This window comes from Engraulis encrasicolus, chromosome 14, assembly GCF_034702125.1.
Source record: "Engraulis encrasicolus isolate BLACKSEA-1 chromosome 14, IST_EnEncr_1.0, whole genome shotgun sequence".
NCBI lineage: Eukaryota > Metazoa > Chordata > Actinopteri > Clupeiformes > Engraulidae > Engraulis > Engraulis encrasicolus.
The window spans coordinates 11,438,700-11,461,199 of record NC_085870.1 but is presented as its reverse complement, the minus strand read 5'-3'; the positions used below and the strand labels follow the sequence as shown (position 1 = coordinate 11,461,199).

General features: G+C 42.6%; 1 protein-coding gene across 1 annotated transcript in view; it reads left to right on the top strand.

The window, feature by feature from the left end:
- The window catches only part of cadpsa (Ca2+-dependent activator protein for secretion a), a 226,774-nt gene that overhangs the window by 19,263 nt on the left and 185,011 nt on the right, over positions 1-22,500 (top strand). The window contains exons 3-4 of the mRNA XM_063214916.1: positions 3,885-3,998; positions 8,306-8,638. Coding sequence (XP_063070986.1) covers positions 3,885-3,998; positions 8,306-8,638 — 447 coding nt within the window. The remainder of the gene's footprint in view (positions 1-3,884; positions 3,999-8,305; positions 8,639-22,500) is intronic.

Below are 22,500 nucleotides of genomic sequence, written 5' to 3'. Positions count from 1 at the left end.
TGAACTCGGAGGGATGTATCGCCTCATAATCAAGAATGCACTGCTTCAATTGATATTGGAATGGGGGTTATACATTTTGCGAGTGCATTGTAAGCCTTAAGAAATGTTTTTTTAAAATAGAGTTTTATGAATACAAGCCTCTTCAAAACGTGTTACCACAATATCTAATGAGGCAATTTCTAAAGAAGTACAGTGTTGCTGTTTACAGATGGCAGGGCAAAGTCCACAGGGATATCATAAGCATCCAGTGGCCTGCATGGTCTTCCCCAGAGTCATCTTGTATTTCCCAGAGAGTGTGTGTTTTGCGCCGGCCGTTCTCATAAGGAAAGGAGTCGCACACTCAACAGCTATACGCTAATCAGGGAAACTGTATACTGACAAAAGCCAGAAAAAGTAAAAGTAAAACAAAAAACAGACAGAGTTGGCATACAAATGTTTCTGGTCTTGCCCATCATCAGTGTTTCTCATTTACAGTGACATTTACATAGTACCTAGGCAGGGACACACAAAGCAGCAGACCCCAGGCTCTCTCTGTGAATTATATAATGTTAGCCCTGAGCTGGCAAGAGCTACCTTTCCAAAATGGAAGTTGGAAATTGTCACATTGTTTCATAATCATTGCAGGTCGACACACAAACATGAAGCTTGCTACACATTCGATGTGCCTTTTATTGATTGTCATGGTTTGCTTCCTGTACACACTCCGTCATGTACACATTATGTTTGTGATGATGCTGGATCCCTGGAGTGTTTTGGGCCTTGGCAGGTTATTCCGTTTTAATGAGGCATTCCCTCTGGACTGAAGTGTATAGGCTACAGTATTGCAGCCAACCTGCCTCGATAAGGAGGAGACCGGTAAGAGCAGAGGCGCATCTTGTCACCAGGCTAGGCAGGCAGCTGCTTGGGGCCCCCAAGCCTATAGTTGGTGTATAACAGCTTCAGACTAACTACAGTAGTGGCAATTCGTTGTCAATGTTCCTTCTTTTGAATTTTCGTTTGGGGCCCCAACTTACCCTTGAATCTTCTCCGGGTAAGAGGAGAGCTAGCAGAGAGGAGGGAGGGAGAGGTTTCTGAGAGAGGAGAGAGTTCCCGTCTTTGATTTCTGCTCTGAGATATCTAAATGTCAGCAGAGGTCCACAGTTATTCAGCTCACTCCATGCCCCCAGTGTGAATCATCTAAGATCGATGGGCTCGGTACACTTTCGCACTCTGTGTTCCTGCCTTTGCTTTCCTGCCGTTCTGTAGGTATTACTATTGAACCATGGGTACAGTCATAAAAGAGCTTCGTAATCACGTTAATGACACTGGAAGCACTGGTGTGCATCGCTATTTTTCATTGAGTAGTGTTTAATGGGCACACAGGTGATTTAGTTCATCTCTGTATTTGGGTGGTTGGGTGGGGATTATATAATAATTAATTAATTTAGTCAGTTATTGAATTATTTCATTAGAGATGCAGTCATGAAAAATCCACACAAATTACATCAGATAATCTCTCCAAAGCAGGAGGGTTCTTCCTGTATGTATGGTACTTTCTAAAAATAAACAAAAAAGCTTAATCACAAGCCACACATATTACTATATTACTAAATATTGAGTGCAATGTGACTTAGTATTATAAAACTACAATGGTCTTGATTAAGTTTTTTCTGGTGATAAGGAGGTTTGAATGGGGATGTGCTGCATTGCACTCGGCAATTATCCAATTTCAGCTTGCAGAAGCCAGAGACTGCCTGCCTGAGCTTCCGAAATGAAAATGCAATATCAAGATTGCGGGAGCAAAACATTGCAGCTCAGCGGAGAGAGAGAGGGAGAGAGGGAGAGAGAGAGAGAGAGAGAGAGAGAGAGAGAGAGAGAGAAAGAGAGAGAGAGAGACAGAGAAAGGGAGAGAGAGAGAGAGAGAGAGAGAGTGTGTGTGTGTGAGAGAGAGAGATAAAAGCACAGACATCTCTCCTGCTCCCCACTGATTTTTTTTAGATTTTATAACAAGCAGATGCCAGCAGTGGGTGTCTGGTTTGATGTGCCGGTGCCTGCGCTAGTTAGAGTTGCACGGTAATGCAATGTAACATATCCTCCTGACTACCAGCAGTTCATTTTTGTCCTCTCTAGAGGACATCTTTAAACCGCAATATCTACCACCCCATACAGACTACTGTGCTAACTCCCAATGGTCTTTGAAGAGGACATTCGGAGCTTTCCAATGATACCATGTGTGTAGGGGTGGGGTTTTGGGAACTTTCTATTTCTTTGCAAGGAAAATTGTGTCCATTAAAAATAGGCCGCTTTTGGCTAAAGGGAAAGTAAATGCATAATACTTAAAAGTGGGAAATTATTGTCTTAAAACATCATCTTTATATGTTATTTCAATCTCTTCAGAGCACAATTAAACCATTTCTAAATTAATGTAACATTATTTAATCCCCATATTTAGGCGTTAAAGAAATGTCCTCTAAAATGGACATTGGTAGTGACATCTTCCATTTTGTTAGTATTTTTCTAGTCAGAAAGTCAGTATCAGAATCAGAAGGAGAGACACTTAACAGCACATTATTGATAAATAATCCTAGATGTGAAGTTTGAGGAAGATGCTGAAGATTCAGAGACCTCTTAGGATTCATTTCAAGCAGTAAAAGTAGAATCAGAATAAGCAGAACTTTTCCTATTGATGCATTTGTCGCCCCATGTGGAGCATGACTCTGATGTGTGTCTGAACTTTGCAGGACAATATTTCAACCAAAAATTAAATTAAGACTAAATTAATCCTATAGACATGAACACATGTTTGTTCCAGAGATAATAACCCATATTTCACACATCAGAACTATAAAATGAGTCAACTCTGGTGAAAGTTCTCAGTTGAGGGACCACATGTCATTCAAGCTTCAACTGCAAGTCCAGTTGCTTAAAACAAAATTGCTTTGACTTGAGATGACCTGCATGAATGATAATGGTCACAGACACATCCAGTTTCCACCTCAAACCAATAAAACACTCATTGTAAACTCATAAATGCTCAAATTTACTAATTATTAAACTGATTGTTATGCTTTTTCATCCAGATTGATTGATAGCAATTAAGGTACATTTTCAATGTACGGCCTTCCAATGTCCACTGTAATGGACACATTAAATCTTTAAAATGAAAAATAAAAATTCGTAAAAAATGTTGTCAATCTCATTTTTTGCCTTCAAACAATTGGGGGAGTGAAAAAAAACAAAGATTTTTAAACTTTTTTTCCCCCTAGTAGTCAGGAGGATATGCACCAAGGCTAATATTCACAAGGGGAAGCTCAAAGGACAAATTAGCTCAAGGCAGCAGTTATAATGTAACAAAATCATGAACAGCATGAACATTTTTTGCATTAATGCATTAATCAACTCAGGTATGCCATTGTAGGAAGCACGACACCAGAGATTCCTCATGTTCTGTCCTATGTTGTTTCACATGGCTGAAGTTTAGTTGCCTCGAATGTGTCCTTGTTTTATCATCAACTTGACACAGAGCTGATATAGAAAGATGAAGGTACTTCCTGGCGTGAGATGGTAATGGACTTTGTTAGTTTGTTTCACAAAGATGCATGTGGTTTTACAACAAAAGAAAGCACATCACCCAGAATAATGTGGGTGAGTAGTAGAAAGCACTGCAATGTCTGGAGTATTATTGTATTCAGTGCTTCGAGCCAACAGCGCTATTATTGACTGCTATATGTTTAATGCCTTCCACTTTAGCCTACTCAATAATAGCCACAGGCACTGACACCATAATCGTGGTTGTCGGTAGCTCGTCTGCCTGTACATCTGTGCAGTGCTTTATGTTGTGAGCGGTAAAGCATTATAGATAAGCTTCTTTTTTTCCCCTTTCCCCCCCCCCCTGCTCTTCACAGATCAGCAAGCAGCAGCTTCAGACGGTCAAGGAACGCTTCCAGTCCTTCCTGAGCGGAGACACGCAGATTGTGGCGGACGAGGCGTTCATCAATGCAGTGCAGAGTTACTACGAGGTTGTGTGCATTACATGTTCACCACATTGTGTAGCCTACAGGTTCACCACAGACGTAGCATCACAAACACCACTCCACAACTATTACATAAAAGCAAATGTATGGATAATGTGCTTACACAAGTAACACAGTGTGCTGTCTAATGGACAGATCATATGCTTCTTTATCAAAATATTCAAAATATTATATTATATTAAATATTGAATATTAGTCAACAAACTCAACCAATCTTGGTTGGATTTGATTAAATTTACTAGGGAAATTGGTTAAAAATGCCACAGATATAATTTCTCAATCGCCTCTTGCTCAGGCAGGGGTTTTTGTCAGGGCTGGTTAGAATGTGCTCGCTATCCACACTAATGCCCGTTCCTATCGCCATTGCTTTGCCAATTTTGAAATCAGGCATGGAATACAGAATAACAAGAAGAGGATGGTAATTGAGAGAGCGGAAGGGGAGCAAGCAGGAGAGAGGGAAATGAAGGAGTGAGAGAAGAGAGAAAGAGAGAAAAGGAGGGGGAGCGAGGGAGAAAGGGAGGTACTGTACGTAGGAAAAGAGAAAGAAAGATTCGTTCCGTGCCAACCTAATCAAGCTGGTCATTCTCGGAGCCCGGAGTCGCTGATTGAAATTTTGCATTATTCAGATCCGGCTAAAGCCGCCTCTCTCAATTCAATTAAGGAGCTAATGCTCTTTAGTGAGTGCAGCATGTTCTCTGGCGCCCAGCTGCACCACACCTCAAAGCAGGGCTGGCCTGGGAGAAAACAGCAGGCCGGGCAGTTTCAATCAAGACTGGGGTGCGTTTCTCGAAAGCGTAGTTGTTAGTCAGTTAGCAACTTCAGTGGTGTAGTCTACTTTTTTATCGGTGGGTATACTGTATATTTGAGCATTTTTTGAAGTGGGTATACTGTATATATTTGTGCTATTCAAAACAATGGATCAATCAATTTTAAGTGGGTATACTGAAATCCCTGAAATTTAGAAGTGGGTATACTCCGTATACCCGCGTTCTACGTAGACTACACCACTGAGCAACTTGGGTAGTTGCCAAGGGGAAATTGCATTGCGAACAACAAAAGTAGCTAACATAGTTAGCAACTACACTTTCCAGAAATGCACTCCCTGATCCGCCAAGCATTGAGAGAGACAATGAAACCATTTTCAGGCTCCGTTTACATTAATTCATTTTACCATTTCGTCATGTCGGCGTCTTGCAAACTATTTACAGTACGTAGGTTTACTTTCTGTGCTAGCTGAAGTGAAGCACGCCTGTTTGCTTATCTTCCCAGCACTCAAGTCACATTACCAACGATAGCAGCCCAGCAAATAAGTGAGGAGCACATCATAGTGATGTTGTCCAACTAGAAGCTAGAGAAGCTAGAGTTCAGCACTGCAAATCCTTGTTTCTCGCTGTTTCTCATTGCTAAATCAGCATCATATTTGAATGCTTACCTGGGCTCTGACGTCTGTGAATCCTTCCACCTATGAAGTCGTTTTCCAATATTTTAATGTAAATGAACAATGCATCCGTTATACAACCGATATAGGAACAGATTAATGTTAAACTTAGCATTAGTCTTCTATTATGAGCTGTTTTGACCACGACAGTCAAAATGAATATTTAAATCTGACTTGGAGAGGTCTGCTTTCGCGGCATTAGGACTGATACCACTACAGTACATTGAGGGTAGGACCAGGCCAAAATCATCAAAAACAGTCCACCCGGCAAATGCCCTATATTCCTCCTGGCCAATCCAGCCATGACTCAAATGAGAGGAGGATGCAGGGAAGCAGCATGTGCTGGGCTTTAGGGCCACTACCACAACCCACTCCTGCCACTGGCCACCGCCCATCACAACAACCAAGCCAAGCCAAGACCACGATGATGTCTCCATTTATTTTACTAAGCATCAACACTCACACCCACCTGTTCTCATTCAACCCATTGACGCCTAAAGCACCTGCAAGAAAGGCTGTAGAATGCCTAAGCCCTTTTTAAGAAAAGTTGCCCTCAGCCTATAAAAACCTTTAAAAAAAACCTTCTTAGCCTCTGAAGCACATAAAAGCATGCAATAAGTTGCATTTAAACACCAAGACCCTCCATTTGCAATAGAATGAGTTCATTCAGCTCTAACATTCCAAGGTTTTTAATAAAATTGTCTCAAATGTCATGAGCGGCCTGAATGTTGCGTTCAGCTCTAAGCGCCAGGGCCAATGTTCCACAATGCAACATCCAGGTACAAAATACAAAATAAAATAAAAACATTGAATGTCCATTCAGACTACGACCATGATCCGTCCTTTACAGACATAACATTTTTACTGAATACTGATCATTCACAGAACCATCATGGACCAGGGAAAAATATTGCCTGCCTGCTAGACCCTGACATATGGCCACATTCAACAAGAGTGAAATTTTCATTTTGGTTGTTGAGAGCTGAGGAAAAAAGCAAACAGGTTTTTTTCTAGCTTGTGCAGATACGTAAGTAGGCTTTTGCTATTGGCTGAAATAGCAGAAAATAGACAAACGTTTCCAAGAAAAAGGAGGAAATTGCAATGAAAAAAGTTTCTTACAGTTTTTCTTTTACAAAGAAGAAAATTATAGTCATTTCAATACAATGCACTAAAAATAGTAGTGAATAGGTCTTTTGACAGCCCACTTTGCTTGCCGTGGATTGAGATTCTGATTCATATCTGGATAGAGTTAGAAAGTCTCTGTTGATATATTTCAACTACAGTCATAGGTGTGCACAGATAGGGACAAGGTGGTGCTAACGCACCTGCCCCTTTGCCCTACTGGACAAAAAAAATGCCCTTTTGTAAGTTCTTTTTTTAAAAGGTTTTCATCACAATGTGGTCCATGTTGACATGATAATCTACAAATGCTTCATGATAAAAAGCATGTGATCATTATGCCCCGATATAATATGTAGCGTCAAGCCAAGTAAGGGAGCCTCCCAACCACCCTTCAGCACCTGCCCCCCAAAATGTATGTGCATGCCACTGACTACAATGGAGTCAATTGATTGCGAACCCAGTGCTAAAAGACATTTTCACTGTAAAGGTCTAATTGTTATTCTGATAAAATAAACCAAAATGGCCCCTCACCTGGCTGGTACAGATACATATTCCATCAAAAGTCAGAAGTTATAAGTATAGTTATAAAAACCAATGCCTCTTGTCTTGTGAGCATTATATTACACAAAGGTAGATAGATTGAATACCAAAGCTAGGCAATATACTGTAAGACTGCTGAGTACAAAATTCACTTTTTAAAAAAAGATATATTTTTAACCTTTATTGAGATAAGACCGTCAAAGACGGTGACAGGAAATGAATGTGGCAAGAGAGAGAGATGGGGAAGGATCTGATTCTGGAAATGACTTTGGCTCGGAAATTGAAGCCCATGTCCCTGGTTGAACCCCCGATTCCCCCGGGCGTCCCCTGGCATCAGAGAGAGCAGAGATATATAGTTAAAGAATCTCTGCTGGCATGACTCAGTGGGCTAAGGTGCTGACTCACAAAGCCAGGAGCTGGGCCTTCATACTCTACCCCAACACAACATGTACATTTAACCAGTGAGCATGTGTACATATGTACTGTACAGAGTAAAAAATAAATGCTGTATTAATTCACACTTAGACAGTACTGTATGGAACCAACTCTAGTTAAAGGGACACTGTGCAGGAAATGGTCAAAAAATGTAACTGCAACTATGATGCTCATTGAAACTGGGTTGCCTATTGCCAAATGTGATCTTTCCATGAAAGTTTACTAAGTAATAAACAAATATTTTCTAGTATGGCCCAAGTACAGTAATTTTTGCAGCTAAAAATGGCTATTTCTGGAAATTCAAAATGGCGGACCATGGAGAAGATCCCCCTTTTCATGTATGAAAAATGCAAATTTTCCAGTCATAATGAATACTTTGAATTTGATGGTGGTGGTAAGTATTCATGAAAAGGCTAACATTAGTGAATGGGTAGCATGGATTCTGGAAATAAACAACTAAAAGTCTCACACAGTGTACCTTTAAATAGACTCTCTAAGCAGGGCAGTATTAATGCACAGGCTACATATGGATGCAACCAACTCCCTGCAACACCCAGGGTCCCCATTAGGGAAAGGGGGGAAAACAATTTAGCTGAATTATTGAAATGTTCAACTCTTGTTAAGTCATCTCCACAGTTGGCAAACATATTGTCTTCTGAGGGGGGGCTACTGCAACCTGTAGCCTAGGGGGCCAGGCTATCTTAATCTGCCCCTGTCTCTAAGTTAACACTGCAATTTTGATTTCCTGCGCATGCAGGTGTTCCTGAAGAGCGACCGGGTGTCGCGCATGGTGCAAAGCGGCGGATGCTCCGCAGCGGACTCGCGCGAGGTCTTCAAGAAGCACATCGAGAAGCGCGTGCGCAGCCTGCCCGAGATCGACGGCCTGAGCAAGGAGACGGTGCTGAGCTCCTGGATGGCCAAGTTCGACACCATCTACCGCGGCGAGGAGGACCCGCGCAAGCACCAGCAGCGGCTGACGGCCAGCGCCGCCTCCGAGCTCATCCTCAGCAAGGACCAGCTCTACGAGATGTTCCAGGGCATCCTCGGCATCAAGAAGTTCGAGCACCAGCTGCTCTACAACGCCTGCCAGGTGGGTCCCTTATCTCAAACTGTGTGCTGAAGATGGCTTCCTCTACCACTGAATGTTAGACAGTGTAGTTAGTGTTAGAGCAGATGTCACCAACGTTGTGCCCGCGGGCGCCAGGTAGCCCTCCAGGAACTTTTGAGGTGCCCACCAAGGATGTTAATAAACAGTAACTACTACCAGATTTCAGTCACAGTTAATGCTTTTCTTGATATAAATATGAGATTATTTCTTCTTTATAACCTATAAGCAAATTATCATTCAATAATAGTGTGATTTGAGAATGATGCCAAGACATCAGTAGAGGATTTTGAACAAAATTGCCCTAGGGTAGCCCTCAGTAGCCCTCGGGTAGACCTTGGTAGCCCTCAGACCTAGAAAGGTTGGGGACCTCTGCCCTGTGTTAGAGCATCAGCTGTTCTTCAATGCCTGCCGGGTAGGTCCCTTATCTCAAACTGTTTACTGAGGATGGGTTCCTCTTCTACTGTTAGAAGCTGTTTACCTGTTTATGGATGTGTTTGACAAAAGAGCTTTAGACTGCATATTTCAAAACTCCGGTTTTAAAAATTTCCTTTTGGAATGGGTGCTAAAACCCACCTGTCACAATGAAGGGTTTTTTTATTTTCATGCACATGTGTTTATATGTGAACGGATAAAAAGGCAGGTCCTTACTCTACCTCAAATGCAAACTCTGTAGAGGGGATGGCTTCTATGACAGTGGAGTTAGTGTTTGAGAAGTATTTAACATTGTGTGTGTGTGTGTGTGTGTGTGTGTGTGTGTGTGTGTGTGTGTGTGTGTGTGTGTGTGTGTGTGTGTGTGTGAGTGTGAGTGAGTGTGTGAACACATGCGTGCGTGTGTGATATTTGATAGCGGTGAGTTTTGTTGTGGCTTTGAACAACTGTTCCTTTGTGGTAAATTTTAAACAAATGAAGGTTGACATAATGCTCCTGACGGCGTGGAAATAGAGCTGTGGGAATATAGAGAAAGCACTTCCATGAGTCCATCACCGGGGGCATGGAATTTTGGCAAAATACATGAAACTGACACAGATTTTGTGTCCCAAAGGTCCGTGTCGATTCCACGGAATTCTGAGGTATCATGTTGATACGCCATTCGCTCAGATATTTCCCCAAATTCCTTACTTGCTTCAAATATCACAACGGTCTAATGAGAAAGTTTTTATTTTTATTTTTTACAAACTGGTATACGTAAATGTCAACTACTGCAAAGCACAGTTGTAGGTATCCATTTGAACTGTTGCCACTCATGTTGCTGGGTTGTAGAGCCTTCACCTGATGTGTCAGTGACCTTTAGGGTTGAGTGACAGCCTCTTCCATACCATTCAGAGCTATGACAATGCCCATTGTCACCAGTCTGCTATTGCAGATCGATAGCAATTTCAGAGCAGATTGCAAAAACGTATAGCCGGCTATCTCTTTTCTGTCTTCCCTAACATTGGACGCATACCCATCAAGTCAAGTCAAAAACGTTGAAATTATAGCATTAAGGTCATGGCCTCTGTAATACATATGCTCACCCAAAGAATGTTGAAGGAGAGGATTGGGCACATCCCAGGGAAAGGTGCAGGACGAAAGAGAATCTGAAGAAGACTGTTGAGGTCGAACGGTTATCCTGCCATGGAAAAATAAAATACAACAAAAAGGATTCTAAGTGTGCGGACTTCTCACTCTGAAAAGTACAGTCACCCAAAGAATGGCAATGACCAAGTAGTAATGTATTACTACTAAAGACACCATGGCCATGAAATGTACAAACTAGTAGTGTAGTACCCACAATATTTTCAACATCTACCTGTATTACAGTTTCCCACTGGTGCAATGGTGTACATTTATGAAGCCATCGGGCCTCATTCATTTGAAGTATTAAGCCGGGCTGAAGCTACACGATTAGCGGCCCGATTCTCAGCTGAAAACCCTCCTACAGAATGTTACCCCACAGGACCATCGCAAGCAATTGTTGTTCTTTGTGGTGTGTGACATTCTAAGATAGCACTTTCCTGTTTCAAAGAGTCGCGGATCGCCGATCGTAGATTTCAAACACTGTTTGATATTTATGATTTGAAATATAGTGTTAGGCATAAGATTAACAGTTGCGAATTATGTGTGCGGCGCAGCCCAACATCAAAATCTGACGTCATGTAGTTTGGGTCTGGCTTTATACTGGCAACAACTGAAAAGCATACTGTAGGTTGCATGAGAATGACTTGCGAGCATTACATGTGACTACATGGCATGGCATGTTGGAAAGCATGTCTTATTTACCAGTACGGCACATGTGAGATGATGGAGTTGAATTGATGCCACATTTATTTTTGTTTTTTCGCTTTTTTTTTCTCAGTGGATGCTGGATATTGCTTTTGCGTGGTTGGTGACTATCCATGTTTCTTTTTGTGTGGTTAGTGCCTCTTACCAATGTAAGTGCATTAGCCATTTCCGTTTTGACTTTAGTACAGCAAGCCATTGCTGTTATATACCCCTTCCATTTTGCTTCAAGGGTACATTCTATTGAGGCATCAGCAAATCTGTAATGAAATAACACGCTCACTTCAGTTTGTTATTTTCTGCTAGCCTGCTAATTAAATGGAACGTCCACGGTAAATGGCTGAGAGACACGTGGATGAGAGCAGGTTGAAATGGGCAGCAATTTTATCTGACCAGGAAGTGGGTTCATAAATGCAGTCCCTTATACAAGTCAGTAGCTTTGAACGTCCATTTTGTACGGATCCATGTGGTGTGTGCTGCGCTGATTGTCTTGTCCTGTAGTTAATTGAATGTCTGTGGTTTGGGAGTGCTGTCTTGAGCAGGCCTATAGAAAATAAGAGGGAGCCTACACAACACAATAACAGAAGCTCTGTATACCGTACTCAATTATGAGGACACAAAAGCTGTAACTAGGATTTTGTGCAGCATGCAGATGAAATCGTGATTCGATTAACATGTGGAGGAACAGGAAAGGTGTTTGTATAGGGAAGTAGGAAAGAAGGTATTTGGATGTGGTTATCACACTCCTTTGGATTTGGATGAAAAAATCCAAAGGAGTGTGCAAACCTTTTTTCAAAAAATACGTAATCTTTTTGTTCAGCACCAGGGATTGTGCACAAGTAACTCTCTACAAGTTAAATTTGGATGTGGTTAGCCTGGTCTGGCACCAGCCAATAATGCTGACAAGTTCCCATCGGTCTGCTAGAAGGAGTGGGAGGCTATATAATAGCTGGGCTGTAATGAGAACAATGGCATATAGCAATGCATGCAGACAGGGCCGTCGACAGCTTTAGCTGGGCCCAGGGCAAAGTCATCTGAAAGGGCACCCCTTTTTCAATAAATACAATGTAGGTCCCTATTTTGGGCCCCCTCTCTCCCTGTGCCCAGGAGAACCACCCAGCCACCCCAACCCCTTCGGCTTCCCTGTATGTCCCTGGACACAGGTGCATGCTGGGAGAATAAAGGGCTGTGAGTGGAATTCTGAGCTGTGGTCATGACTGGGATTTAATGTGCGGTGCATTTAAATGGACGAAAAGAAGAAAAAAAACCAGATGAGAGCAAACAGTGCTGCTGATGGGTGTGGTTGGGCCTGGGACCAAGACATCTGAAAGACCCCCCCCCCCCACACACACACACACACACTCACACACTCCTTAAAACTCACTTTTATGCATTAGCTTTTAACACTGTATGACCTCTGTGTATGCACCTAGTTATTTATCTATCTATTTCTATTTTTATTCTTTTTTATTTCTTTCTTCTTATACGTTGATCATCCCCTTAGCTCTTATATTTTTTCTTATTTTTAAAATGTGTCGTTATGAAACTGTCCTTTTATGGTTTGCCCTATAACATAACCTATCCTCCCCCCCTTTTTTTGTTCTACATGATGCTCAGTTTTTAGATCTTATTGATTGTGATTTTTCTTCTTTATTTTGTCCTATGTCCTTAAGTATGTCTATGTGTTCTAAGGTTGAAAGATTCCTTTCAAGTCCTCCTACTTGTCCAGCACTTTGGACAGCTACCTCTATTTTAAAGTGCTTTATAAATAAAATTGACTTGACTTGACACTTGACACATCCAATTCCCCCCCCCCCCACACACACACACACACACCGCTCCCTGAGACTCGGACAACTGACCTTTTTGCACCCCCCTATGGGCTTCGCTAAAAGCAAATTATGGATGATGGATTTGGGCAATCTATTTTGATGTCTTTCTGGAGTGTGGGCTTTCAGCACACATACAGCACACATGACTTATAGATGCGGCAGCATATGCAGACAGGTCCATCGATAGATAATATGGCAATCTATTGTCGTCACTGTCAAATGAACATTCAGGCGTAGGCTATGTGATGTCGCAGCTGTGAGATTATTGATCGTCAACATACAATGACAATGACTGCACGCATGTACTATATAGATTTTATCCCTATATATCACTCAGGTGGAATTTGCTCATACGGTACATGTACAAAGCATCAACACATTGAAGTTTGGTGTGAATCAACAGAAGAGTCATGCCAGAGTGCAAGCTTGTGATAAGTGAAACCTCAAGGGTGTATTCCAAGAACATGGTTAAGTCATCGACCTGGCTTAGCTAAGGATTGTACAGGGAGCTGTTCATACCTGCTGGGCATTGCTGCCTGTCACACCTGCTCCGGTGCCCATGGGTCAGCAAGAGAAAATAAGACTCTTGACACGAACATCTTTATTGTATCAATTACTAGACAAACATAGGGAATACACATTCATAATGCATGCACAGGAGGTGCCTCCCTCAACCACCTTCGCAGGTAGCTGAAGCCTTACGCCAGAAGCAGATGTCATCAGGTGGTGTCCAGCCTTCTCTAGTTAAACCTACAGGAAGTGGCAATCCTGCTAATAGATTGCCCACACTTCTCATTTACCTAAGAAAAGGAGGACTCCAGGCTCTTCTATTAAGTGATTTACCACTACCTCGAGGTTAACTTAATCTGGGTTTACTACTGAGCCTGGTCCGTGGAATACAGGTCCCCAGGCCAAGTATGTAAGACTGACTTCAATGTCATGATGGACACACCCCTGGAGGGTCCATCATGTGGACAGAGGATCCACATGATAGACCCTCTATTACGCCATGTCTTTTTAGTTGATAACAACTCGACTCTATGCACGGTGATGTTGTATGTAGAAGAATTGGACTCTGAAGACTCTGAAGAAGGTGTAGCAACACCGAAACATTAGTCGGGTGTGTGCACAGAATAAAGTCTTGAAAACTATGCTGCAGGTTGCTCCAGCCTCTCCTTTCCAGCTGTATATGCAGTGTGTGTCCTTGTACAGCAGCCATTGAATAAATAGATACATAGATAAATAAATAAGTAAATAAATAAATAAGCAAACAAGCAAGCGGTAAATACAATAAAACATGCCTCTGTTTTTATTCAAGGAGCGTGCAACCAAATTGTGCCCGGCATTATACAGATGACTCAATTGCTAGCTAGGATACAATCCGTCCTCTGCACTCTCCCGCTTCAGTCAAATTAAGAGGAATATATACGGCTGTCCTTGAAGGGCTACGAGGAAATGAAAGGACATACACTACATCTATCTGTATAAGATCTTAGGGAGGGATACTGTATGTGTGCATTATGTGTGTGTCGTATGGCCACCAAAAATGTATGGTACTGTGGCCAGCCATGGTCTGCGCTGCAAGCTGTTGCTGAAAAACAAACAAGAAGCTACGAAAGAGTCAACGTGTGCTTGTGCGCTTCCACTACCGGGAAAACGGGTGTAATCAGTCAGCGTGCCATTTTGATTATGTTCCTATTGGCTGGCAGAACCACCACCATCCCCTTAACACACACACACACCACACACCATGCATACACACACACACACACACACACACACACACACACACACACACACACACACACACACACACACACACACACACACACACACACACACACACACACACACACACACACACACACACACACATACGACTACCTCCCCGTCCTCACATCTAATGCTAATAATTTAGTTTCCGCAGCAACAGAGGAGCGGAGCGGAGTGGAGAGGAAATATGAGCGTCTATCTGTCCAAATTACGTGCCCATGGGCAGAAACACATTAGCATGTGACAGAATGTGAGGATACAGCGTATAGGATATAGTGAGAGGCGTTGCAGGGAGCTTAAACGGCATGGTGATTATAGGACACGACAGCCTGTGTATTGTATTAGTTGGCGTGACGGATAGATAGTGAAGGCAAAATCTTCATGGGGTCAATGTATGGATTAAATGGGGCATGGTGCTGGAGTGGGCTGGTGAGGGGTGGCAAAGAAATCACTCTGCCAGTTTGACTTGAGTATATTACTGCCGCATGTTAGAGTATTGGCAGACAGAGATTGATAACACATTTGATAGCACATTTAGCACACTTCGTGTGTGTGTGTGTGTGTGTGTGTGTGTGTGTGTGTGTGTGTGTGTGTGTGTGTGTGTGTGTGTGTGTGTGTGTGTGTGTGTGTGTGTGTGAGGAGGACAGCACACTGAAAACAAATATGGAGTGGACATTGGTTGCACTCAAATGCTTTGTTTTGCTAAACAATTGAGTTGAATTAACACATTTGTATTAACATTCAATAAACCTGCATATTTTGATGATTTAAGTATGTTTCGATAGAGTAATATGACTTCTCAATCCTGCACCGTTTACTCACTTTGTCTTTCACAAATCTGATTTTGTTCTGATTTATGACTCAGTTATTTATTTAGGGAGAGTGTTGGTGTTGGTTACAGTTCCTGGAACACTGTGAAGTGAGGCGGTGACCAGGATTTCCTGGGGTTACTGTTGTTCCTGGAACGACATCGCAAAGTTGGCCCTGGATCAACATCTGGTTTATCTTACGTATGTTAGCCTATTCTAGGTATGATTCCAAAAATTAATGCCAAGTGCCGTCACGGTGGTATACGGCTCTGGTTATGGCTACAGTGGCTACGATGTGGAATTGTGCCTAAACCAAAACTAATTCCTAAACATAACCTGTCAGTGAAAATGTGTGCACCAACCTAACAACATGCCAAATTATGCCTTTACCAAATCTTATTCCTAAACTTAACCTGTCAGTAAATAATGTATTTTGTAACAACATGCCACTTCTGCATAACTGATATTAATCCATACTGCAGAAGACGTTACTGGCGCGAAATCTGACATAGATAACCAGACTCAAATCAGATGTTGATCCAGGGCCAACTTTGCGATGTCGTTCCAGGAACAACAGTAACCCGAGGAGATCGCGGTCACCGAAGTGAGGCGATGTACAGTGAGGTGATGTACTGCATGTGAAAGTGAAGATGGCTATGATCTGCTGAGCTAAACTGTGTATTCATGTCATCCCAACATAATCTGGGCAAATTAGTGTACCTGGTGAACCATCTCATCACATCTTGTAGTTTTAAAAACAATTATTTGAAAACGTTAACATAAGATAATTGTGTTAAATACACCCTATATGTTTACTTAATATCATAAGATGGCTGTCTCATTTTTGTCAGTGCAGGATTATGGCAGGCTTTACGAGACGTTACGGATTATGTCAGATGTCAGGGTGTGTGTCTTGTGTGTGATGCCACCAAATGAGTATGACAATCTCTCAATTTTATTACTGTTGCACTGTCTGACTGAATGCGGTTAACAGCAGAGTGACAAGTTGTCACATCACAACTTTTTCAAAGTTCTCTTGTTGCTCCATTTCCATTTTAAAGTCATGTCACATTGGCATTGACAGCAGATGGATTTGCTTTTAGGATACATGACTTATGAGGAAGGTATAGGTTTGGCTCGCCAGGCTAAACGTTCCCTCGGCTTTAACTGCCAATGCACAAGCAAGAAGTATCGAACTCTGCATTCCAATCGGTTACTCGCTTACTCGCCTCGCTTAAAGTTAAAATATTTTCAAATCGGAATCCGACCACATCGTATCGCTTGCACTTTCCTCGCCTACTGTCCTACTCCTTGTTGGAACATAAAGACATTCTGTTGACTTCACTAGCGAGCAGCTAGCAGCGATGTGTGTGAACGAGGCTGGAAGCACTTAAGAACCCACCATGCTGACTACAGCTACAGTTCACCACACAATAAGTTTTGCTGTGTAAATTCAACACCTAGGGAGTCAATTCAACATCTCCCAGAGTGCATTCGGTATTTATTTCATCTGTAAGTGCAGAATTCACACTGCATCTTTCACTGTGCATGTTTCGTCGGGATGATGTTTTCAAGCAGTAGCGATAGGTGTTTGGCTCTGACCTTTAATGTGGTTTTCTCCTCTCATCCAGCATGAAAGACCTGGCTGTCTCCTGGCCACACGATAGACGTTATGTGGTCAGCAATCTGCCGGTGAGGCGCAGTGGCACCGTGCGTCATCACCTCCACAGCATGACGTGCCTGCACACACAGTGAAAAAAACCCCCAGTGTTCGTTCCACACTAAGAGAGCCGATGTAACATCTTTTTGAGTGTATTTGGTCCACGGGTACTCTCTAAGTGTTGAACTAACACTGCATTTTTTTTAACTCTAGGTCTGACGTGCTGTGATTGTCTGGGGAGATGTGGAGGTGCCCTTTCTGTCTCGGTATTAAAGAGAAAAGCTTTACCCTTCTCCACAATCCCACCACCCACCCTCCTACCCCCTTTCCCTCTACATGGGTGAGAACCCTTTAATGGTGACTCCAGCTGAGAGGGGGGGGTTGGGGGAAGAGAAAGGAGTGGTGTGTGTGTGTGTGTGTGGGCTGGGGTAGGGTGGGGGTTTAGAGACATCGGCTCATGTAATACCCGCCCCCCCCCACTCCAACTCTCTCAGTATCCCCATGCTCACACCTTGGGCTGGGCGATATGGAAAAAAAACAATATCACGATATGGATTACTTTATATAACGCTAACGATATATATCACGATATAGCACAATTACATACGTTTTCAGTTATTCTCTTTATTTGCTCTTTATTTTGTCATGTCGCAAAACAACCTTTCTTTAAAATGGATCTTTTTATTCTTAATTTTACAGTTACATTAACTTATAGTGTGTATTGTGACAACATGAAATGTAATTAAATGATATTCAATTGTATGAAATTGATAAAATTACTATCACGATATAAACAATATAGGAGAAAGGCCACGATATATACTTTTATATCACGATAACGATATATATCGTCATATTGCCCGGCCCTACTCACACCCACTCTACCTTTTCCGAGCATCGGTTCAGCCATTCTGCTCCCTCGATAATTCCCCACAACAGCAGTCACGACCTCCTAGCAGGAGCTGGCAATGGTCAGAGGGGGAAACGACAGCATGTGTGTGTGAAACCAGCTACAGAGTGACATTTGCCCCAGTTAGCAGGGTCTTCTTCTAGCCTCTCAACAGCAGTTTGGCCCTGTTGGCCTTGTACGTTGAATGAAATCACACCAGACGCTCAGCACATCTCGCCCTGATAAATTAGTTTTTTTTAATAGTGTGCAAGAGGGGCATGTAGAGTATAGCAGAAATTAATTGGATTCTTGCCCCTCGTATTTTTTGATGGTGGTGTTGTGTGTGGGAGTCGCGTTTTGAAAGACCAATATGTAGTGGGATGTCCATTAACACTGCTGCTGCAGATTTCTGGAAGTGGAATTTTCAACACTTGTTGCTGCCAGCTTTGTGGAGAGAGAAAGCGATAGAGATAGAGAGAAGAAGAGAACGAGAGAGAGAGAGAGAGAGAGAGAGAGAGAGAGAGAGAGAGAGAGAGAGAGAGAGAGAGAGAGAGAGAGAGAGGAGCCGGAGGAGGAGGATGATTGGGAGGAGGAGAAAGGGATGAAAATCTGTTTACAAAAAAGGTATGGCTCAAATCATCTTCCAAAGAGAATGATTGAAACTGACTTCAACAGTAAATTGTAAACTGAATTCAACAGTAAAAGGGCCATGAACACCCAGAAAGGAAGACTGATGGATGGAGACAGAGAGAGAGAGAGAGAGAGAGAGAGAGATGAGAGAGAGAGAGAAGAATTGATAAGGAAACAAGGAGAGAAGTAAGCATCGTCAGTTAGAGGACTGACAGCATGACAACAACAGTGAATGTGAAAGAGGAGGAGGGGGACGGAGACAAAGACAGAAGATACGGGGTGATAACAGAGATAAACAGAGAGAGAGCAAACAAGAGAGAGAGAGAGAGAGAGAGAGAGAACAACTGAGAGACACAGATGGGTGGGTTGAGAGCGGGAATGAGGGAGAGGAAAAGACAGAATGGAAAGGAAGGGAGAGAGAGAGACAGAGACAGAGACAGAGAGAGGGAAGGATGGAAACAAAAAGCAAGAGGGTGCGGCCCTGGCGGCTGCGAGTGCACTCACTGCTTCAATCAGCATGACTAATTCTGCGCTAGCAGGAGAGAGCATTCGTCTTCATCAGGCCAACAGCGGCAGCAGCACAGAGGCCCTCTTCTCTTCTCTTCTCTTCGCTCTCGCCCCCTAATGCAATCACAAGCCACTCCAGGGCCCATATACCGTAACTCAGCCCCCCCCCCCCCCACTGGAAACATCCAAGCAGGTAAATATCGATAGCGAGAGGCAGGGAAGCGCGGCGTCAACGGGGCCTTCCCTCCTCGTCGACGATGCAGTGTCACCACAAGGCCAAGAGCCTTAAAAGTCTAGCGCATGTAGAATTTCGTTGCAAGCATCGGCGTCGTTAGAGCATTTTTACCCGGGCACGTGCCCTGGTGTGGACCTGCGGTGCCAGCCTATAATGGGCACTGATTTTTAAATTAATTTATTTATTTATATCTTTATTTTTTATTATTTAAATCTGGATCATCTGTTAATATACAGAATACATGCTTGCATTATTTTTTCTCTTTTAAAATAGGCCTATAGCATACTACACTTAAGTTAGAATTTAAGTCTGCCACGGATGCAGCAGCCTGATCAGAATGCACTTGCCACCACGGCCTTTCGTATTCGGAGCATAGCCGGAGAGTTGCCTGTTGGCTAATACAGAGCCATGCAGGAGTTTTCACTTTAAGAAACACGACAGGCATACTAGTTATCCTAGTGAAGACACACTAAAACATTGATTATAATATAACCTAGTTATTTGGCACCCTGAAGAAATTGACTATTTGAATAATGAATTAGCCTACGTGGTGAATTACATGGTGCCCCCCCTCATTGGATGACCGCTGCAATGAAATGTGACGAATAGACATAGCCTAGGAAGAGTCTTTCTTCATGATAACAAGAGATTTGGGCAGCACATGAAAATGTTGGCTTTTTGAACCGAACCTGACCAACACAGCGACCATTCACTCCGGCCGGTGTGAAGTGAAGTAAACAGTAAGCGTCATTTTTGTTATCATCTGTAAACTAAGCATAGCATGTCAATCAAATGTGTGTAGAACATGTTTCATCTAATAACGCGAAGGGGCGTCTCTGGAGTGGTGTTATGTGGTCACGTCTGTTATGCTACAGTAGCCAGGCAGTTCGCTCATATATAGGACCTGTTGATCGGAGAAAGATCACAAATGTCGGCTTCACCAACTATTTGCCATGTTGTGCTGTTTCTCAATTCGTTACGTTCGTGTTTTCAGGGGGTTATGATGCCGTGATGGACTACCCCAACTTGTCTTGTCAGCTTTGCTAGCTATCGGCATATTTTTTGACATCTTGACAAAGTTGCCTGCAACCAATGACCCCGCTGTTATAGCCTAGGCTACTAGCGCACTATAACGGAATACAACACTCGTAGAAAGCAGTTTTGTAGGCTATGCTGTTGCTTTTAAAAATAGCCCAGCGCATACTTGAATGAGCCGTCGTCCAGGCAAGTTGGAGGCTGACTGGCTTAATGCAGCCCAAGCACACGTTGGTCTCAGAGTTGAAAGTGAACGATTCTGATTCTCATTCTGGTGTTTGCTGCTCGAGTGGTCTTACAGACAAAAACACATAATTCTACATTAAGGTGGCATGATAACATCCTACAGGTGGTTACTTTTAAGACCAAAACATAATGCCGTGAACTAGCCAACTATTCGATTGAATGCATCTATTACACATAGCCTACGCAATGCCCGTGTGTGATATTGATACTCTGGCTCCCCCTCTTGACGTGAACATGCATCGGCACACACAGACACGCGCACACGACATAGGCCACACACACACACACACACACACACACACACACACACACACACACACACACACACACACACACACACACACACACACACACACACACACACACACACACACACACACACACACACACACACACACACACACACCAATTGATCATAGCTTGCAAGAGAAGGTGAAGGAGAGATGGATATTGATGAGCACGAGCAGAGGTGATGTGACTATTCAATTCATATTAATTAGGAATAACTGCTAACAGGTTATAGATCATGAAAATGCAGACAGGAGACTGTAATATGTTCTTGTTACTTCAAGACTCAGTGCAACAGAGTGCAGAGGAGGAGAGGAGCAGATAGAAGGGATGCAGGATGAGTTGACATTGAGAGATGACACTGACAGGTGAGACTCAGCTGACAATGTAGTTAGCTACTGTGAGTTGTATTGCCCTACATATAGATTTGATTAATTTTTCTTTAAAAAAAATAATTGGCCAATTTTTTTTTAGCGAGCGCGCGGAGCGCGCTCGCATGCATTCCTTTTTGGTGCCCTTTAGTGCCCCTGTATAGTGTTGGGTCTGCTGACGCCCCTGGTTGCAAGACGATGTATCCACCATTTTTGACGTTTATTATTGGAAATGACTGTTCAGAAGTGCTGTCATCTACAAACGTATGTGTGAATTCTTGCCATTAAAACCTCTTGAGCTTCGGAGGGCCCTGTACCGGGTCGAGTGACTTTTAACTTCTTAACTTCTTCATTCCGCAATTGTTTGTAATCCAGGTGGTGTAATAAACCCAGGAACATTATATATCATTGGAAAGCTTAGACCCTCAGGAATACATTCAGCACTATTTTACAGAGGTTTGAACATATTGTTTGTGCATTATTATCAATTTATTACACAATGTCACCTTTCAAATTTGACCCCCTCAAGCACCCCCCGTCTGATGTCTCCCTACCTTCCTAGGATGAGTGGACATCCAAACATGAACATATCCTTATCAGCATGGTCTCAAAATGTCTGTTACAATCCTAGGTTTATGAAAGTGTATTCTTTTTTTAATCTTTATTTCAACCACAAGTTGAACAACTTCACTCGAACTAAACCACTTTATTATGAAAAAAAAACAATCATGTTTTTTTCCTCTCAGGAATTGTGCTGTTTTTGCCTACACTTCCATATTATTCTTCTATTTCTACTTTTCATCTGTGTGGCTCTGTGACATTCCTACCCTGAAGGACAAGCCTTGGAAGACATGTAGGCAGGTCCTATTTTACGCAGCTTTGTGTTGGCACATTTGCTTCGAATGACTGCAGCCCCCACAAAGCAAGAGCTAGAAACTCCATTCTAAGGCTGAATGATAGTCCGGAGTCCACGCTTTCCAATGAGCCATATAACCCTTCTGTGTTACATCCAGGGACAGAGGAATTTCAGATTTGCTCAACAATACCTCTTTGTCCCATGTATTTTCCTGTACATAGTGTACAATACTGAACATAGTACTGTAACATCTCTGTAATACTACCCAAAAGGCATATCCAACCATGGCAGATGACTGTATAACACCTCAAGGGGTATGCTTTCATATGTGATCATGATAAGGCTTCTAGCTCAAAAGGTTCTTGTACAGTAAGACCTTATATGGGGGGTGCATTTTGACTAACTAAAAAAATTACAAAAAGACACTTGACAAAACGCATGTGCATATCCACAC